This window comes from Charadrius vociferus, unplaced genomic scaffold (assembly GCF_000708025.1).
Source record: "Charadrius vociferus isolate BGI_N301 unplaced genomic scaffold, ASM70802v2 scaffold14, whole genome shotgun sequence".
NCBI lineage: Eukaryota > Metazoa > Chordata > Aves > Charadriiformes > Charadriidae > Charadrius > Charadrius vociferus.
This window is the reverse complement of record NW_009648876.1, coordinates 8,402,734-8,424,128: the sequence shown is the minus strand read 5'-3', so window position 1 is coordinate 8,424,128 and position 21,395 is coordinate 8,402,734. Positions and strand designations below refer to the sequence as shown.

Sequence of the window (21,395 nt, the reverse complement as noted above, 5' to 3'; positions counted from 1 at the left end):
CTAAATTTTGTGCATCTCCCCTGTTTAACTCTAGCAGCATAAAACTGTAAAACAAGTAAGACTGCATTTTATTTGCATCTTCACAGACAGACTGGTATTAGGTGTTGAGCAAACGAGAACTGGGCACCAACTATTTCAGAAAACTATAAAAACTGTCAAGCTGGTCTTTATGTCAACAATGGCTTACATTTAACAGAAAACTCTAAATTTCTTTTACTCAAAGAAGGATTTTATACCTCACATGCATTAGCATAATCACCAAGTTCCACATAGAGTAGTCCACGATTAATTAACACTTTAAAAGCTATTTCCTTACTCAATTCAAGCAGAAGAAGAATGCCATAGTCTTTCAAAGCCTACAGAAACATAAAATGCATTTTAAACCATAATTTATTCAGGGGAATACCATGTTACTTCAAAATTTAAAAGACATACTTTCAAATTCCTACAAATCATGTGCATATGCAGACTTCGGTGTGGCTATTCCAATGTTTCACTGTTTTCAGATTGAATTTAACTGAATTTGGAGCCTTCTATAATTACATAAATACCCATTCCTAGAGTATAGAAGCAAAGATAATGCAAATATATTAAATAGATATAATTAAAATTTATTTTGTCATTATACAAATTTCAGTTAGAAATAAATCTTAATTACTTCTACTGCTAAGTTTTATGTCCAAATTCTTATTAAAAAGAACAACAAATTATTCTAGATTATTTAGTCATGAGGTAATGTCAAAGTAAGGTACTTTTAAAATTAAGTATCTTCAAATATAATTTGTTGTTATTGTAAAATCTAAGCACTACTATTAACTAAATTTGGGTGTAAATTTTGAAAAAGGGTAAATAATGACATCACTAGGTACGCTGAAGAAACTTCAATTCTCAAATTTATCAAAACTTAACAGTATTTCAACAATGCTTGACCTGAAGAAGTTCTAGCTCAGCTATTTTTTCACCTGAAGAATGAACTTATATAGTATACTTAAGAATAACTAGACAGTTTAGAGCTAATATGACAAAAATAGAATCATAGGATAATTTGGGTTGGAAAGGACCTTTAAAGATCATCTAGTCCAACCTCCCTGCCATGAGCACGGACATCTTCAACTAGATCAGGTTACTCAAAGCCCCGTCCAACCTGATCTCGAATGCTTCCAGGAATGGGGCATCTACCACCTCTCTGGGCAACCTGTGCCACTGTTTCACCACCCTCATTGTAAAAAAATTTCTTCCTTACATCTAGTGTAAATCTACCCTCTTTTGGTTTAAAACCATTACCCCTTGTCTTATCACAACAGGCCCTGCTAAAACGTCCCCATCTTTCTCATAAGCCCCCTTTAAGTACTGAAAGGCCACAAAAATGTCATTGCAGTATTCCATATATTAGCCACTTAAGAGATGTTCTATTCTTTGTAACCTCTAAACTAAGCTCAATATTAGAAACAGCTTTAAAGAAAACAATACAGTTCTTGTTAGATCTAGTAAATTTCTTCTGTCAATGATCTACTACTCTACATTTTTTCTGCAACTTCCCTTGTACTTTCAGTGGCTTTTCTGGGGACTGAAAGCAAAGAAAAACCTTTATAATACCTTAGTTATGAAGGAACTATCACTTTCACATCTTATACTTTCAGCTTCAGTTACTGTAATCGCCTATTTTTCTTTACCCATCTGCATCATTCTTGGCCAATTAACCTCTAAGCACAAATGGCCTTTGCCCAAGGTGGACTTGACTTGAGACATGCAAGCTCAAGTACTTATGAACTATCCCTGTCTCAGAAAACCAGCCTCAGCAGAAAGACAGTTCAACATGATTGTGTTCCCAGCCTGAAGCTGCATGGTGTCTGGGTGTGCCCTGTTGCGCCTTTGCTTCATAACAAAGGTAGAAAGCAGAAACACTTAGAGGCAGCTCACAGGCAAGTTGACAGAAGTATAAACACATCCAGAAAAACAGAGCTGGGAATGAGGGTTGGATGTAGTCCAAATCCCTGTTTTGATGTAGTCTTCTGGATCTAATATTTTCTTACAGTTCTTATATTTTTTTCTTATAGTTCTTATATTTTCAAAGGGATATCAAATGTAATTAATATTACATTATTGTGGAGACCAAAAAGCCATTTTTTTTAAACAATTTCCTGAAGAGCACAATCATTCAGGAAGACATTGCAAGAGGTCAGAAGTTTTGACTAATTGTCAATATCAGGTTATTAGCTGATATGAAGTAAGTGTTCATGTGATGTTGAAAAAAAAAATAATACCAATACCTTTCTGAAGTCCTTTATTTGATGATAGCAGACAGCTCTATTATAATATGCCAAAATGCAAGTTTTGTCGAGGTCAATGGTTTTTGAAAGATCTTCAATTGCAGCATTAAATGTCTGCAAATGAAAAAAACACTATGTATAAATTTTAATTCAGAGTTCATGGCACTGCATGTTTTTCCTCAAATAATAGCCTATTGTAAAATTTTATTTCATAGTTTTACATTTTGTTCTTCATCAGTACTGGAAGACATCCAACCATTTCACTGTGTCCTCTGTGAACTACTTACTGCAGTCCTTACTACAGTGGGATCATTCCTTCAGAAGCTCTGTTTGTGCAAAGAACAAACATTCTTTGTGTTTTCTTACATCACATCCATATATTGCTACACATAATCAATCCTTAACTTTACTATCTTACATTTTATATCTTAACCTAACCTAGAAGGTATCTTTTGTGGAGTTTTGGTACTTCTGTCAATCACCAGGTAAGAATCTATTCTGTGGAATTTAAGAGAATGACCAGATAGATACTCAGTAGCTTCTCCAACACATCAATCATTTTCAGCTGCATAGAACAACCAGAGAATACCTCCAATGGGAAATGGAAAGTATAATAATCAAGTGGAATTCCTAGTTTTTATCAGCAACACTTTCAACATTATTTCACCATTATAAAGTGTCAAGTAAGAGACATTAAGTTTTAAGGGAGAGCACAAAAGTACAACAATAAAGACCCACCTTATTTTGATACTTTAAAGTTCCTCGGTAAAAATAAGCTCGCACACTGTTAGGAAGAATTTTGATTGCTTCATTGCAATTCAGAATTGCCTTAGAGTATCTACCTTTACTTCCATAGTAAGCAGCACGACTCATATATGCCTGTAGAGATGAAGACGGAATGATGACACGGCAAAACCCAGCTTTGTTTAGCATTATAAAACAAGGGTTAAATAGAAGACAGAAATTACAAGTTTATAAAAACATACATCTTATGAAGCTTGTCATTTCTTTTATTTAACGCTTGCCATGCACTTGCTGGCAGGTTACAAGGCAATACACCCAGAAATGCAAAACCTGTCAGTCTTTGAACCCATCCAAAAAAGCCTCACAGAAACAAACTATCAGGAGTCTTTATATTACCTGGAAATGTGATGGACAAAGGGCAAGTGCTTGATTGAAATCTCGGATGCACTTAGCTTGTCTGAGCTGCATTCTACACAGCCCTCGCTGATAAAAAGCATCAGGGTAACTTGAATGTAGTCTGATAGCCATACTAAAAGCATCATGGGCCTAAAAGGATGACATAATCTGGGTTAAATATGGTCCATTTGTTCAGCTGAAACCATAGGCTAACTGATTCTTTTGTACAGCTAGGTATGACCTATTTTTGCAGTTGGAACCCACCATGTATCTGCACTGGTTTTTATCACTTTCGTCCATTTACTGCTACTCAAAATTTTGTAATGTTTAGCACCCTATGGAGGCACAATCTAATTCATTTAATAATCTCATTTCTTCAGTGATACTGCAAAAGTTTAACTGAGCACATGGTCTTGCCTTTAAGAGCTGAAATAGTGAAGTGCTTTACTATAATGGATGATGGATTTACATGGCAGTATGCAACTCCTTTAAAATACATCCAGATAGATTTTTTTTCCTCTACATTGTACATTAGCTTACAAAGTCCCGGGCTTTTCCAGGATCTACAGCTGTAATATCAGATGTAGATTAACATAAAAAGTCACCTTTTGCAAATTTTCATGTATTACCACATTAGATCATTGAATGGGTTAGGTTAGAAGGGACCTTAAAGATCATCTAGTTCCAACCCCCCTGCCATGGGCAGGGACACCTCCCACTAGACCAGGTTGCTCAAAGGCCCATCCAGACTGGCCTTGAATACTTCCAGGGATGGGACATCCACAACTTCCCTGGGCAACCTGTTCCAGTGCCTCACCACACTCACAGTAAAAAATTTCCTCCTGATATCTAATATAAGTCTATCCTCTTCCAGTTTGAAGCCATTACCCCTCCTCCTATCACTACACACCCTTGTAAAAAGTCCCTCTCCAACGTTCTTGTAGGTCCCCTTCAATTACTGGAAGGTTGCTACAAGGTCTTCCCAGAGCCTTCTCTTCTCCAGGCTGAAACACCCCAACTCCCTCAACCTGTCTTCATAGGAGAGGTGCTTCAGCCCTCTGATCATCTTCATGGCCCTCCTCTGGGCCCAATCCAACTATCCACACCTTTCTTGTGCTGAGGACTGCAGAGCTGGAGGCAGTACTCCAGGTAAGGTCTCAACAGAGAAGAGCTGAGGGGGAGAATCACCTCCCTCAACCTTTGATGCAGCCCAGGATACAGCTGGACTTCTGGGCTGCAAGCACACATTGCTGGCTCATGCTGAACTCCTCATCTACCAACACCCCCAAGTCCTTCTCCTCAAGGCTGCTCCCAATCCATTCGTGGCACAGCCTGTATTTGTACTTGGGATTGCATTCTTCCAAAAGAATATCCCTTATGACACACGGCCAGGGAACCAGGTAGAGAATTTGGGAGTAAGGTTAAGCCTGAGAAGGCAGGGGTGGGGAGGAAAATGTTTTAAGATTAGTTTTTATTTTCTCATTACCTTACACTGATTTGATTTGCAATAAATTAAATTAGTTTTCCCTAACTCAAGTCTGTTTTGCCTGTGATGGTAATTGCTGAGTGATGTCCCTGTCCTCATCTCAACCCACAAGCCTTTCATTACATTTTCTCTCCCCTTTCCATCTGAGGAGCATCCAGCCAGCATCAACCCATCACAGAAGCAGACAAGGCAAGAAATTTTTCTCTTCCCTGTGAAATTGATATTTCAAATGTTTCTCATTTCTGCCTTGAGCCCTTTAGCAAATCAACAACTGAAACATATTTACTAAAATATCAACATAGAAAACATTCACATGAACTCACACTAGGCCTGCCACAAAGCTCACTGTTAGGCTTTCAACAGTAAGTCTCTAATACAGTTAAAAGTATTGATTTTGTTGAAAGAAGGGAAATATATTTTTCTTAGGTAATGCAGTTTATTTCTTAAGTATCATACATAAGTGCCAAAGAGAACCACTAGGGGTGTTATGAGCTACAGTAATATAGAAAACAGTTAACAAATTACCACCAACTCCATAACACAATAATCTAGGAATTCATTTGTCCAAGTTTACTACCAATTCACTAAGCCACCAATACTCCTACGTGAGTACTGTTTGCCTACAAGACCCATGAAGACAGGTCTTATTAACAGATAAGAAATTCAGGTAGTTTTTTATTCCATCAGAATGGCAATTAATGGCATATATTAAAAAAAATCATAACATTAGCTCTGGAAAAATTACTCTCAAACTTGCAAGACAGTCTAGTGTACATCATGAATCCAAAAGACAATTGCTAAAGGCAGCGGATGCTGTTTAAAATATTTAAATAGTTCACTCAGTTATCATAGTTGTTGTTTACAAGCAGTGGAGTCAAAGGCTTATATACTCAATATAATTAATACCAACCCGTAATAAACTTTTCTGCTCCATGTGACACAGGCCTGTGAGATAATAAATTTCTGCAGCCTCAAATGTATTAGGCAGGATTTTTGCTGTGGTCATCAGGAGCTTCACAGCTTTTTTAAAACTTCTCACAGCATCCTGCAATACAGAGAATATTAATAGTTATAAAGAACTTAACTGAAAATTGGCAAGATTTGTTAGAACTTTTAAATTATTTTTCAGTGTCTTTTTCTTAGTCTTTGGAACATTACGGTAAAAAGGACTAGTCCGGTGTTCCTTGATGCTGCTGGAGTTTGACACTCTCTTAATCTCTGAATGGTTCATATTAATAACTGATCAGAAAAACAGAGAAATATTCCTGAGTTTTATTTATATATGACAAAGTAGCTAATGTACATGATCTGGAAACAACATACAGTTCATTTATACTGTTATTAGGTACACAGTTAATTATAATTATTTATTAATATTTTTCCTTGGGAAGAAAAGGTATATCTTTTTATGGAGTCTGATAAGAATTAAGTACTTGCTACAGGTTTCTGTACATAAATAATGACAAACTATTCCATAGACGACTAACACAAATTTGACAACCATTACGAAATATATTGAAAGGATCAATTCTTTGTAAGCATTGAAGGAACTTAAGTGAATAGCCTCTCAAGATTTTACCATGTCTCAGAGCTGGACAATAATTTATGCATATTTAATAATAATTTGGTTTAAAGCAAAGTGTAAGGAAAAAAAACAAAAAAGTAACAGTTCAAGATAAGCTATTCATCAGCCTTTGTGGACTATGAAGGGACCACAACTGAAAGTTTCAATATCAAGAAGAGTAAAAAAATTACAGCATTTTTTTCTTAAGTGAGTCTATCAAGATAAAGAGGTGTTTGTTTAGAAAAATCAGTTTGAAATACCAATGCCCATAGGGCTGTCTGCAAATACTACACCTGCCTCACTAAGTTGTCAAGGTAGTAGAAGTTTTAAATGAAACAGGTCTGCATTTACTGCTATTTAAAAATAATTTTTCTCTATCCCTACAGTTCAAAAATACTCTTATTTTAAGAGGAAAAAAGAACTGTAGATAGCTGAACTCACTCACATATAATTCTAAAGGCACAGCTGATTCTCAGGGCACTACAGCCTGAAGTCTGCTCATTTTCCTGTATTGAGAGTATTGTGTCATTTCTCTCCAGGAGAGGTGGCAGTGCAAGTCCTCACCTCTGGGTGAAGCACTCTGAGAAATCCAGGAATGACTCTAATAGACATCCTCTTAACCATGACAACTGAAATGGGTTGAATTGGAGGGTACTAATGATGACCGTCTTTGACTTCTAGCATTCTTTCAAAGACAGCAGAACTAGTAACATCCCATTATGGTTTGAGACAAATAGAACACCCAAGACTAACCAAAAAAGCTGAACAGATCAAGAGGTCTTGTCTGGTACAAGCCCAGGGAGCAAGAGTATAAATTTTACAAAATGCATACCTTTTCGTTTAAAAAGAACCTGCAAACACAAGGCTAAGAGGAAACAAAGACTGTGCATTTCAAACATACAACTTAATATACAGGTAGATTCAAGTTCTTATGACCTGTTGCTTGCTGCTATTGTGTTTGGGGAAACAGGACTCTCTACATTTTGTATAAACAAATATGAGTGTACAAAATGAAACAGCTAATCCATACGGCCAATTTCAACAATGCTGCAGGCCTCAAATATTGGCTAACTGCAGGACTCAGAGCTAAGTGACTATATTAGTTAAACCCTATGACATATATTCACAAAGTTGAGAAAATACCTGTAACTATACACTATATATTCCGTTCACACACATGAATTAAACTTTATTTCTGCATTTTATTAGACAAAAAATGCTAGACATACTTCTGTATTATTTTATTTCAAAAGAAGCAAAATTATGACACATAATGGACTTCAATCTATTTAATTGTCTCTTTTAATTGATCATCTTAAGTGTCTTAAAACTAAAATTTCCTAATTTATGCCAAACTATTAGTGCTGCTGTTATTGAAAATTCTTACTCAGGTCTTCTTATAATTTAAACGATGAACTACTCTGAAGGGTTATTTATGTACTAACACATTTCATAAAATATTAAAGGAATATAGAAAGAAAAACATTGTCTTGCTTGGCATATATATAATGTAAACTTTTCTAACCTTAGTTTTCTTGGCTTTCATTTGTATTTTTCCTAAAATAACAAACATTGAAGGCTCAGGCTGAATTGCAGTAGCTTCACGTAAGCACTCTATGGCCTTATCGTGATTTTGACAAAATGACTGAATGAGTGCTTGCTGAACAGGCTGAGACGTAAAGGATTCTGGAAGGAAACCACCATGAAAAACAATAATCTCTTTTACTTTAATCTTTATGTTTCCCAAAATAAAATAACTTTAAATTATATGCAAACTTTAAAATGCTATTAAAATATTTGGAGTATCAAAGCTTATTTTAGCATCCATAAAAATACAAATGTAAACGAAATTCCTACAAAAGTCTGAAGTTGAACAGTTATTTATCAATGAGTGTAGTTTGCATGCTAAACATCTGCAAATATTTACCTTCCTCTTCCCACATGTAAGAAGGCTTTGCTCTGCGGAAGTATCACCATATGCCTGCTTTGTTTTTATATTCTTGTGCCCTGTGTATCTACACTTGATCACTACTAGAGACAGGAAATTAATCTCATACAGTGTGGCTATTCATATGGATTCACCAAGAGCTTCGGGACTGCCATTTTATGCCCAGCACATAACAAGGAACTACTATACTGCAACATTTTTACTGTTCAAACACATTGGGAAGGTTCAGTTCTAAAGCTATTTGATATTTTGCTAGGAAAGACTGTACATAAGTACAGAAAAAAATACTTACTCAATACTCCTTTAAAGCAGAAATTACCAATACTGAAAAGTATAATTAAAAAACAAGGACTCAAGATAAAATGAATTCTGAAATCACAGGTGATAGTACACCATTATTACCTTCAAAGGCTTCAGACATACAAACAAAATACTCTAGATAATAAGTTCCTATATTTTAGCTGATTCGTGGCACCTAACATATTTGCATGCTTCAACTTAATTTTTTTGAACAATTCCTTGGTTACAGACTGTTGCCATGGTTCACAGCTAGCTCGGAAAATTGATGGAAATTGACATTACCTTCATCCATTTCTGCAAGTTGGTGAATACATAAACTTGCCAGCTCATATTTCTTCAACTCCATTAAATAATGTCCCCTAGAATGATGTAATTAGTAAAACTATTTCCAGGCATTTCTTTCAAAGTGCAAATACTACTGAAATACGGTTTTATTAGTATAAAAAGAGAAACAGAAAAAAATAACGCCTTCCAATAAAAACATCTGAAGTTTTTACTTTTTTTTCATCAGAAATATCTGTCAAATTTTTATTTTTTTCTCTCACATCATAGTACCAAGAAATTCAGACTGTAGGAGTTACAAAAACACTTTTTTTTTTTTGTAGAGTCCACAGATAGTAATCCTTACAATCTCAAGAACTGCAACAATAATCTTAGTAATAGCGTTTCTAAAATCCACCACAGACTGATAGCCGATAGATACATTCTGTTTTAACAGACAATTTTTTGCCTCCTCAGACATCGGCATCAGTATAAGAGGTGATGCTAGCCAAACCACGCTCTGAGAGACAAGCTGAGCAAACCCAATATTAAAACTAGGAAACTACAGTATTATTGACTGGAACACAGTAACTAATTCCCCTAATACTCATGAGGAATAATATCCTAGCATTTCCTCCTTAGTTCCTATGGCTTTTCAGGGGAGGAAACAGCTTTATTTAGTAATTTATTTTTTAGTCTTGGTAAAAGTCACTACTTCTCACTGGGCTGAATATGGGTAAGAAGAATAGTTGAAATCTAAATTGGCCTGGACTCAATCCTTCACATTCTTTGCATTATGAGGACTCTGCAGACAAATCTGTGAAGGACCCATCCACTTGGGGAAAACTTTTCCAATTATTACTTTTAAAAAAGTTCAGACCTGCTTTTTTGCCATGGCACCTATTTACTTCTGTTTCCCCAGAAATTATATGTACTTCAAAGAGCAGAATCCTGTATATGCAACAAGGTTCCTCCCTCCAAGGTAACGATTACAATACTTGGGTGACACTATGCAGATAAAGTTCTTCAGGTTTGAAAATGCTATGAAAATACTACATTTTTTAAAACCCATTCAGAGCAGGCTTCAAATAATATAAAGGTATCTACCAACAGCATTCCAAATGGAATTTTTTAAATAAGTGAGATATCTCTGAAGTTCTCAACTAATCACTTTCCTACCTTAATATGCGAAGTTGTGATTTATTTGGATAAAGATGAAAGGCTCGGTTTATATCCTTCACAGCATTTGGTAAATTATGAATCTGTAATTTATAAAGAAAAAACAGCAATTTAATTGCTAATATGAGCACAATTTGGAGACACAATTGCTATTTCTGTAAATGTGGTTCTGCACGATGTAGTGCCCACATGGTAATAACTCACAAGGCACATATACCCTCTGTAAAGGAGCTCAACATGTTTTTAGTAAAGGTCTGAAACTTTTACCCTACATATTTCCATACTCTCCCATAGGGCAGATCCAGACTCCAGACAGTTTCTTTACTTTTCCAAAATCCAGAGAAGAGTCTGCACTATTGGGAAGGAGATTAGGTCATGAAATCCACATGCACGTATGTCCTGATGAATCTTCAGTGCTGTAATGAATTTGCATTTATTTTTCAAGTGTCTGTGCATGTGGTCCCATTCAGTGTGCTTCAGATGCTGAGAAAGGAGATCATTACAGTGACTGATCATTACAAGGACTGATTCATCCAGCTGGGATAGCTGCTAACTTGAACTCTCATTAAAGAACAGCATTGATGGAATGCATGTACTGAACTGGATTTTATTGCTTTATATTGAAATTAAAAAAAAGTCCCCAAAAAACCCTACAACAAAAAATAAGCCTAGAAGAGCAAACTGGCACAAGTTCTTAAAGACAGTATCAAAAAAAGAAGAATATCACCAGTCCTCTTAGATGGACTCTGAGTTAAAAGCCATTTCCTTTAGTTGTGGAAGAAAATGAACAGTGTGAGCAATTTCTCAAAATATTTTGAAAACAACTAAGCACTGTGAGACAAAACAGTTGTTTGAATTCTGCCAATGAAATCTACAGAAATTAGGTCACACTGAATACTCCATTCCTTGTACTCCTGAGAGGATCTCAAAAAAAAACCTGCTAGCAGAAACCATTCTCAAATCCCATGCAGAAGTAGAATACATTCTGTTTCACAGTAAATTAAAATATTGAAAAAGTTTTCACTTCCATTTGTGGGAAGAAAATCTGAGTTTCCTGAAAAATCAGTATTCTCAAGAAAACTCTGTTTAGAAAACATTATATTTCAAAATGTGGGGTTTTATATTTAAAACCACGTATTTTCAACAAAATACTTTTTTAAATGTATTTCAAGAAATTTAGTAAAGCTCAGATTAGGTGTACACTGATGTAGAGAAGATAAAATGACACTTGAAATATTCTGGGTCATTGCATTAGATGCAACAATATATTAGAATTGCAATGCAGGTAATCCTATTATGGTAACAAGGACTACTTGAAACATACAGCTATAAGCAGGTTCTTACATCTGTATAAGACCAAGGCATAAGTATTAAAATAGTCACAACAACCATAAATATAACTAAAGCTATATTAAGTTGCAAACAAAAGCAGAAGGAATTTATTACCTTATGATATGCTTGCGCTCTGCATACATAGGCTTGAACATTGAGAGGATCAATTTCAATGGCATTGGTAAACCTTCGAATAGCTTCATAGTATTGATCGAGATGCAATAGCAGTATCAAACCAATATTTAGGTAAGCAAAGACGACAGAGCTAAAAACAGATTTTTTTTTTCCTTTTGTTATTGCATGAAATATGTCATTGTATTAACCACAACTTATACAGGTTTCATCTACTTTTATGACATTTACCACACATCTATTTTACGATCACACTGAGCTAAAGAATTGTAATTTCCAGCAGAGGAGATAGCTCATTAAAAAACACCATTTCAGTAGCTTGTGATGTTTGGCTGCACACTAGAGGCTCTCTGATCACCAAAACCAGCACTCCAAATGTGAATTGTGAAGAAATGATGACAAGTCTCTGAAATAGACACTGCACTAGAAACAGAGCTAGCTGGTAATTTTGTACATACTGAATACACCAAGAAATACTGAATCCTTCAACAATAAAACCACATGGTAATTTCAAAAGACTGACAAAGCTCACAAGTTTTCCTAGCTCCCTTATTTTCTCCCACTAGCCTGCTCCCTTATTTTCTGTTCTTTCACTTGGCTAGCTGGTAGGAAGACCTGCGTTTCCAAGATCTGCAGGGGTCTTTAGGCCTGCCACAGATCATAACGGAAGCCTTTGCTCAAGACAGGACTGTTGAGGTTGCCAGAAGCTGAACAAGAACTCAATAGCTTTAGAGTATGGTAATTAACACAGCTAACTGGTATGGAGGTTTGTTGCATAGTGTAAGACCGTTTGCACAGCAGGGCTGCTACAGATAAAAATACTTCAGAAACAAATTGTAAGTGGTAGGAAGAAATGCAATTCAGCATCAGCTTCAGTTACCAACTATCAAGGATCACAAACAGCATTTTTTTTTTTTATTATTTTTATTTCAGGGACATCATTTACTTGCTCTTGCTAAAGAAAACATTGCGGCATTTTCTTCTGGAAAAAAAAAAAATGTAGTGTGACTTTTTACCTGTGTTGTGGACAGATTCCCCCCCCAAAGACTAATGAAATTATTATGGCATGAGTAGTCAACTTTAATTAGGACTTCAATTTCATCTTTTGTCTGCCAAACCAGAATCATTTATTTGCCAAGTGGCCATGTACAGCAAAGTAAAATTTAATTTTGAAATATATTAATAATTATTTTTATTATACTAAGACTATAGTAAATAAGGCAAAAGATACTAAAAGAAGACAACATCATGTTTTTATGTGGTTAATCCCAGTATATTTGCTGAATAACAGTTCTGATTCTACTTTCCTTTATTAGCACTTTTATGTCCCCAGGTAATCAGAATATAAACAACACATATTAAAATTCTCAAGTCCAATCACCTGTCCAAAGCTAGGACACTTTCAAAGTCAGAGATTGCAAGTGACCATTGACACTGTTCTGAGTACACAATCCCACGATGAAGAAAAGAACAGAAATTTTCCTGAGTGTCATTGATGAGTACTGTGGGAGAGGGAAGAAAAAAAAAAAGTCAACTGGTCAGATATTCACATATATTTCAGTTACTCCATGCCAACTTATTTGCACATTACTTTTTACTCTAGTTTTCTTAGAGTTTTATAAAATATAATAAACCATAACATAACATACTAGATCATAACAGAAACTGTTCATTGTGGCATGAAATACCTTCAAGACATATTTATAATTCTCAATTACACCCACTCAAATTGTTAAAGTGAAGCAGAAAAGCTTAGGAAGCAGAGGCCAAAAAAATGAATAAAAACAGCAGCAGCAAGAGACAATGTCTAATAGCAAACTTAATAGAAATTAAAAGGAGCAAGTTATTACCAAACACTGAATGACAACCACACATTTCAATATTTGCAACATGAAATTTCTATGTTATATTGCAGCATAGTAATTACTGGTGAGTGGTCATTCCTCTTTTCAATGATAAACATACACACCATTAAAAGAAACAAACAATACCAGAAACACTGAAGTCCTGCACAGCTCTTTTCGGATCAGTCTGTCGTAGTATACAGCCTCTATAGTAGAATGCTAACCAACAAGAAGGGTCTAGATGAACTGCTGCTGCTAAGTCTTGTATTGCATTTCTATACTGCTGCTGCTTAGCGTATGCTCTTCCTCGATACAGCCTAATAAGGAAGAAAGTTTCTCTTTAAATGTAATTTCCCTTAGAAAATTATACCTACAGCATGACTTATTTATAATATTAACAGGTTTAGTCAACTTAATATCAAGAGTTCTTCCACTGTTTTTGTAATGCAACCTTGAAGTAACTATTCAGGAAAAAATGTTGAAAAATAGAATAAACATTCAATTTTATTTCTGAATTGAATAAAGACAGTCTGAAGGATCAAAGTCCAGTAATCTATACCATATAAGCAGATCACCACACTTGCATAAATTGAGTTCAATATAATAGAAAACTGTATCAGCTTTGGGCATCAATGAGTTGAATGGAACTCTCTCCAAGTTCCACAGTCTATTGGTGCAGCAGTTTCTGTATGGGAAACACCAGATTTTGTTAAATCTGATTTAAAAGAAAAAATAGAAAACTTTCCTCATTACCATTAAAGCTTTCTGAAAATATCCATTCTTTTCTTCAATATTTCTTTCAAACAGACAAGTTTATAAAATCAGATCCTACCATTTTACACTATTCCTCCCTCAAATTCAGGAAGCTAGCAATATATTTAAACAAGATAAATCACAAGCATAGGTGAAAAAGTGTGAATAGACACCAATGGCTGTAAAAGTATTTTATCATAGGATCATTTAGGTTGGAAAAGACCTTTAAGATCATTGAGTCCAACCATAAACCTAACACTGCCAAGTCCACTACTAAGCCATGTCCCTAAGTGCCATCTTAGTGTACTTGAAATAGGGAAACAGGGTAAGACATAACATACAAAACTTATATTTTTGTATTACTGAAGATAGCTTTCACTTATTAACCGGGTCTTATGCCACATCCCACTTCTATGCAGAGTCATCATGCAAAATATATACTATTCTTTTTTCAATCTAACACCCTAAAGTCAGTTCCTCAAGAATTTAAATCACATGTTTAACTCTACACAAACACAAGGCACTGATACTAATAATACTCACTAGGATTATTCACAGAGCCCACACATCAACATGTGAGCTTCAATGAACTAGTGGATTTGAGGAAGCCAAATGCAGCTTTATGTTGCTTCAAGATTTTATTTCAAAGTCAGAGTTTTAAGGAGCATCTGTAAATTACTTTAGTAGCACAGGAACCTAATGTCATCAGAAAGCTTTGCATGATTCTGTGGTTCCCTGTGATGAAGGAGATGGACTGACAAGTAGAAGACACACACAGGGGAATCCTTCCCTCCTTCCTTAGCCATTTCTATTCAGTTTGGATGGGAATCAGTTCCGGAATAAGACACCTGAACGTATGTGTTTATTTGTAGATGTCTACAACATATGTTAGGTGTCTGACTTTCCCTTACAGTTGATGAAGGCCTAGTCAATATAATCCAAAGAGATGAAAGCAATTTAGTTAATCCAAAAATATACACTTAATGGCTGTTTAGCTGAACAAGTTTTCTAGGGCTTATAGAAGAGTCTATATTCAGTCTACCTAGAGTCTGCTAACTGTATTGATTAGAGTCTTTGGTGATAATGGCTGCTCAGAAACCTACATCACATGGATACAGCAAGCTGATACCTAAATTCAGGTACCATAACCTGGTATTGATTATCTTTTATTTTACATCTATTTTCATGAATCCAGAACAAAGTATAGAAAGAATGTAAATCTTTGCAGGAATGATACTAAAAAGAAGTCACATCTTCTAGTAGGGAAATCATATAATTTTTTTTCAGTCTTTGTAAGTCAAACCTCAAAATCATTGTTATAATTCAACAACAAAGATGCTTCTCATTCATAATTAAAAAATTTCATGGAAAACATTAATTCAGCACTACTCTAAAACTAGAAGTGTCAAGACAACCAATGGAAATTAGGCATAGAACTCTAATCCTTAAGGACATTCTTCACTTTGAGCATGTATTTAAATCCAGCTTTTTAGAGCAAAGCACATATGCACGTGCTTAAGTCCAACTGACTCTATTTGCATTACTCCAGTGGCATCTTAGCACATAGTTCTGTGCTTAGCGAAATTAAGGTCTAGGGACTAATCCAAAGATTCCCCAATGAATACCATGGCCTAGAAGTCCTGTTCTATTTCTATTAGACACCTCTTTGGAAATGCAATTGCTTTATTATTGTTTAACGCATATTCAATCTTTTACATAATAATATTATTTTAACAATCCACTTAAAATTCAAATACTTTTGTCAAACTATATATTCTACCTTGCCTGAGCATTGCTGGGGTCTTCCTTGATCACAGCTGTAAAATCCTGAATAGCTGTAGTCAACACTGAATGGTCAAAGAAATGTATTCCATGTTTCATAAGTGCATCTGTTCTTTTGGGGTTATACTGAAAACACTATAATGAAAGAAATAAAGTAATACATGGTGTTATTCCTCATTCTTATTATTTCTAATGAATAAAAGTCTTAGCCAAGCACAAAAAATAATATTCTTTTATTCTCAGATTTTCTATTATATTCCTTTGTCCTTTAATGTCTACTGTCATTTCCATTAACTGTAGAGAAATAAAAAATAAGCGATGCAAGCTTATTAGTGGCTGATAATTTTTAGACATTCAGTAATTTATTGAATTAGTCAGCAGGAGTAACAGAAATTACTTATTTATTTCCATAGCACTGATTATATTTTTTTTAAACATAATTTATTTGAACGGATAGTTGTTCTCCCAGCTACTATCCAAATACAGTTTACTTTTACTAAAATTACACAAAGTTACTACATTTTGTAACAGTACAAGAAATTGAACTTACTTTGGCGTAATCATCCATGGCCAATAACAACTTATTTTCCTCAAAATACAGCTCAGCTCTCCTAAAATAAATGTCGTCATCTGTAGGGCAGCATTGTATTGCAGAACTATAATTGATGATTGCCAATGTATTATCACCTTGTTTCCTGTAAATTTCAGCCATTGACAGGTATGTATCTGAAACAACCACCCAAAATATAAAAGGCATTATTTAGCAGCCCAAAACAATAAGTCATCTCCTCCTTACAGAGTAATTAACACAAGCAGTAGACATACAACAGTAGATTATACAAAAGGTTGGGAAGTCCTGTTTTAATCTGAGCAAGAGAACTCAAAAGTTTAGAGCTATATCTGTGTGCTCAAGCATGGAGCCCGTGCAGCTGTAAACTGATAGCTCTTCCTGGATTCACAGGTATGACAAATCTGCTCTCTGTAGAGCTCTGCAGAAATGGCCCATCAAGCCAGTTAGTAGACCTGTTGATCACTAACAAACAAAAAGATTTAGTTTAAATGAGCCAACACAAATATTTACCCCACTCTACTGGATCTGGTCAGGATAGAGTTAACTTAACTGCCGGTATTGTGCTGTGAGGCTAAAACAGTGTTGATTACACAACATTTTAGCTCTTGCTGAACAATGTTTGCACAGTATCAAGGCTTTTCCTCTGACCATTGCCTCCTGTTTTGCCACATGTGTCTCAGAAGAGTCTGACTCTGTCTTTTCTCTTAGCACCCATTATGTAGCCGATTTCCCTCTTGCCTTCTCCAGGCTAAGTAACTCATCTCCCTCAGCCTTTCCTTACACAACTTCGACTCTAGACCCCCGACCATCTTAATGCACTCTCTCCAGCTTCTCATTCTCATACCAGGGGTTCCAAAAATGGACCAAGTATTGGAGGTGCAGCATCACAACCTGGCAGAGAGGAATCACTTTCACTGACCTGCAGGGCCTGGTCTGTCAACTAGGTGGTATCTTTCCCTTTTAAGCTCCTTCCCAGTTCAAAGGGTATGGCAGAACAGGGCTGACTGACGCACAATAGCACACTGTCTCTGTTACAGGATTATTATCAGCTTTACCCATTAAATTAATGGATAAAATTTCCATCAGTCCTCCTTTTTTCTTTTTTTTCTTTCATTTTTTTTAAAAACACACTGAAGTTAAGTAGTTATTTTTGCCTTAGAAACCCAACTTCTGTCCCAAACCTTTGAATATTCATGTCTGCTTTACAATCTTTTTATAAAATGGATAAAACAACTAACGTAAGGTTAAGAACATACAAAAACCTTTGCAAAACTAGGACCAAAGGCAACCAGAGAAAAGCACTATGAAAAATTAACTGTTAAGTTACACTTCAATAGATACTTACCTGCTTTATTTTTGCTCCATTTAGTTATAAAATTCAGGTCACCCAAAGCAGCAGAAATTCTGTCTTGAAAGAGGTAAATCAAATGTCTATGCCAGTAAGCATTAAGCAGTAGTGGTTCTAAGCTTATAGCCTATAAAAATAATAAGTAAATAACCTATTTATATAGGAGAAGGAACAACAGTACATAGGAAATTAGAAAGTTTTTGCACGGAAGTGAATTTTTTTTAAGAAAATTCCTAGGCTGACAAACTTTTATTTAACCTGAAAATCTGAAAAAAAAATTACTAATGTCAGTTGTTTATTCAAAAGCATCGTGTACTTACACATATGCAGAATGAGAGTCCAAGCTACCAGTATATTCAGCATAAAATATTAACCACTTGGGATATTACCATGTTTGATGATTTCTTTAAAATAGTTATCTGAACTATATCTAGAAGTCAGAATTCTTCTGTGTGAAAGTAAGAAAAAATTAACCTGTCCTTGTGAAAAAGGATTCAGCTTTTCAAACCATGCTGTTATGGTTCCTATAGAAAGTACTTAACAGTCCCTAACAAAAATCACTTGACAGATATTATCAATCAAATAAGATACTTCACATATGTTCATTATGCATATAACACACACTTAACAGCCCTATGGAAACAAATATACAGACTGATACAAATCTGAGACTGTTCTGGTACAACAGTAATTCTCAAATTTTGGTACATAAACTATTTCTAGGATCCATAAACTATATAACAATTGTGTTCATATATCTTAAAAAGAAAAGTCAGTGATGTTTTCACTAAAATACACAATAGCAATGGCAAGCAATTTTGACAGTTGATGTCAGCCCATTGGTCAATGAACCACTTTGCCGTGGTGTAGAATCCTTAGCCCTTCAGACCCTTGACAGTCTGTTTCTAAAGACTGGGGTGAATAAAAAGGACACAAGATAATCACTGAGTTTCTATGAATATAGTAATTTTTTTTGTCAGATAATTTATCTGAAGTTTGGAAGATAATATATACAGATTGCAGATGCATAAAATAGGTACCTATGTCCCCTCAAAAATAAAAATTATAGATTTATCCCCAAGAGAAGCATTAACAGAAATGGTGTTATAAAAGTAAATTTCACCCTAAGACAATCTGAATATTGGAAAAGACAAATTCTAGAAACAGAGTAAAATCTGAAGGGTCAATTGCACTGCAGGACACACCGTGAGCCTCCTTAAAATTGAGACTGTTAGCTGAAAGGAATGCAGAAACCAACACGAAGCCATTGTTTTGTTCCTCTGCACATTTCCAAATATTTCAACTGAGTTTTGCATTTTAGCAAAAGAAATGCTATTTACATTACTTAAAGGTGCCTGTTGTTAAGATTGTGTTCAGGGACACTGGCAGATTGATGGTGTTCTACTCCCACAGAGCAGTATCAGCACAAGAGATCTGGATCACGAACCCCAAAGCACCTGCTTCTCTCAACACCTAATGCTGTGTTAAGAGCTGAGATGTTCATTAAGGAAAGAAGGACATCTTCTGCTGTATAACGTTATACATAGGATGAACTGCTTAAGGGTCTCAACCTGGTTATGAGTAGCTGTGTGTAATACAGATGTTAAATGACAACGAAAATATCATACCGGAAGTACAGCACATGACCCAGGTTTCACAAACATAGGAACTATACCATTGCTTAAAGAATGCCTTTGAAAGCTTTTACAGCTTCCACATTTAAATTATAGACTTTAAAAATACTCTTTTCATTTCCGTTTTTTGGGGGGGGAATGTTTTTATTCTGTTTTGATTGTTTCTTTCTAGTGGTGCAGGATCTTGGGTAGAAGTAATAGCAGGTTTGTAGCAATATAAAGGGAACTTAAAAGTGTTGAAAAAATAAACATACATGGAAAAACCCTAGTATTGTTGTATAAAATCTTAGTGTCAAGTGATAGTTTAATTATAACCAGGAAAGACATTAGTTTTCAATTTATTTGCTTACCATGCCTATGCAGAAATTAAAAATATATTTGTCAGCTTTGCCAGCAGAAAAACTTGAAGCAAACGACTTTGTCGTTTTTGTCTATTCTATCTCCAACTCCATTTAGGAGCGTTGTATCCTGAGCAAGGCTCTCCAAACAAACATTATGGTGCTCAGAGAACTCTAGGGTAAATAAACACAGTTTATTTAGAAGGGCCTTCTTCATTCTTGTGGGACTAAACTTGGATCATGCTATCATACAAAGGTAAAAGGTGGCAGCATTCAGCTAGTTATCAGCTCTCCTGCTTCTAGTTCTTCACCTGTTGAACAACTCAGACACTCAAAAAAAAAAAAAAGTACTTGATAGAAGTAAAACTTCATGTTAAACTTACTTTTTCCAAGTCATCCATAGCTGACTTTAACTTGCCTAACTTTCTTTGTATTGCTCCACGCCTGCAGTAGTGAAAAGCTGAAGGATGATCTTCGTTTTCTATTAGCTTAGTCAGTCGTCTTACTTCTTCTTCTAAATCTTCAATACTAACTGTTGCACCTTCAAGAAGAACAGGCTGCATTGAGTCAACTAATTCTATTTGTAGATTTGCTTCTTGAGAGTCCACCGTCTCAGTTCGTTTTAGTAATTCAGTATCCTTTTTCTCAGAAGCAGTCCCACAAGAAGGGAAAGTTTCATCAAACCAGCAGTTCCATATTTCATGGACCCACATGTGAGCAGAAGTTTCTTTTGGAATTCCACCCCTCATTTTTGCAAACTTTTCAAAATCTAACAAACAAGGGATGCTGTGGCTCGGATACTGTTTGGTTGTTGAAGACACCTTGATACTGAATTTATCATGAATAGGAAGCCTTCCCAGAGACACAGACCTAAGGAAAAATATATTAAAATTAGCTAAAGGTTCCCAGATACATTAACTATATCAAATTGCAATCTGCCAGTCAACAACTATTCAAAAAACTATTGTTAGATCTCTTGTTAATGATAATTTTTTAACTTATCAGCCATTTATCAAAATCCATTATTGAAGCAAAATTGTTCTGAATGATTCATGTCCCCAGAACGTTCAGCACTTATCCGTAGTTGCATACTTATTTCCTCCAGAAGCTTCTAATTTAGGTTTTCAAGGACAATAAAAAAGGACAATAAGAAAGGACAATACTTCTGAGTGTACAATTACCAGCACGGCTAAATGATGATAAATCCTAGATGGATGAATATATCAATGATAGATCCCAATGATATCAGGAAGAGGCCATGAAAATATAAGCAGAAGAAGCACCACCCAGAGGTGGAAAAAAAACACTTGCATTTACAAGGACATCTACAAAATGATAATCTGGGAAAATTCATAGCTTCCAAGATGAGCCTGAACAAATGTTCAATATCAACGTCTGCTTTGAGACATCAAAGTGAGAGTAACAGAAGCCTTTAACACAATCTTTATCACAAATACTAGCCTTGCTAACACAGAAGGGAATACAAGAAAGAAATGCAGGGAAAATATGTTAT

The 21,395-nt window shown here is 35.3% G+C and overlaps 1 protein-coding gene across 1 annotated transcript in view; it reads right to left on the bottom strand.

The window, feature by feature from the left end:
* The window catches only part of TTC6 (tetratricopeptide repeat domain 6), a 31,491-nt gene extending 10,860 nt beyond the window's left edge, over positions 1-20,631 (bottom strand). Inside the window, exons 1-7 of the mRNA XM_009887018.1 lie at positions 20,266-20,631; positions 7,986-8,129; positions 5,807-5,941; positions 3,411-3,560; positions 3,009-3,149; positions 2,271-2,384; positions 237-356 (exon numbers count right to left, since the gene is read on the bottom strand). Of these exons, the coding sequence (XP_009885320.1) occupies positions 237-356; positions 2,271-2,384; positions 3,009-3,149; positions 3,411-3,560; positions 5,807-5,941; positions 7,986-8,129; positions 20,266-20,631 (1,170 nt within the window). The remainder of the gene's footprint in view (positions 1-236; positions 357-2,270; positions 2,385-3,008; positions 3,150-3,410; positions 3,561-5,806; positions 5,942-7,985; positions 8,130-20,265) is intronic.
* Positions 20,632-21,395: the final 764 nt, after the last annotated feature.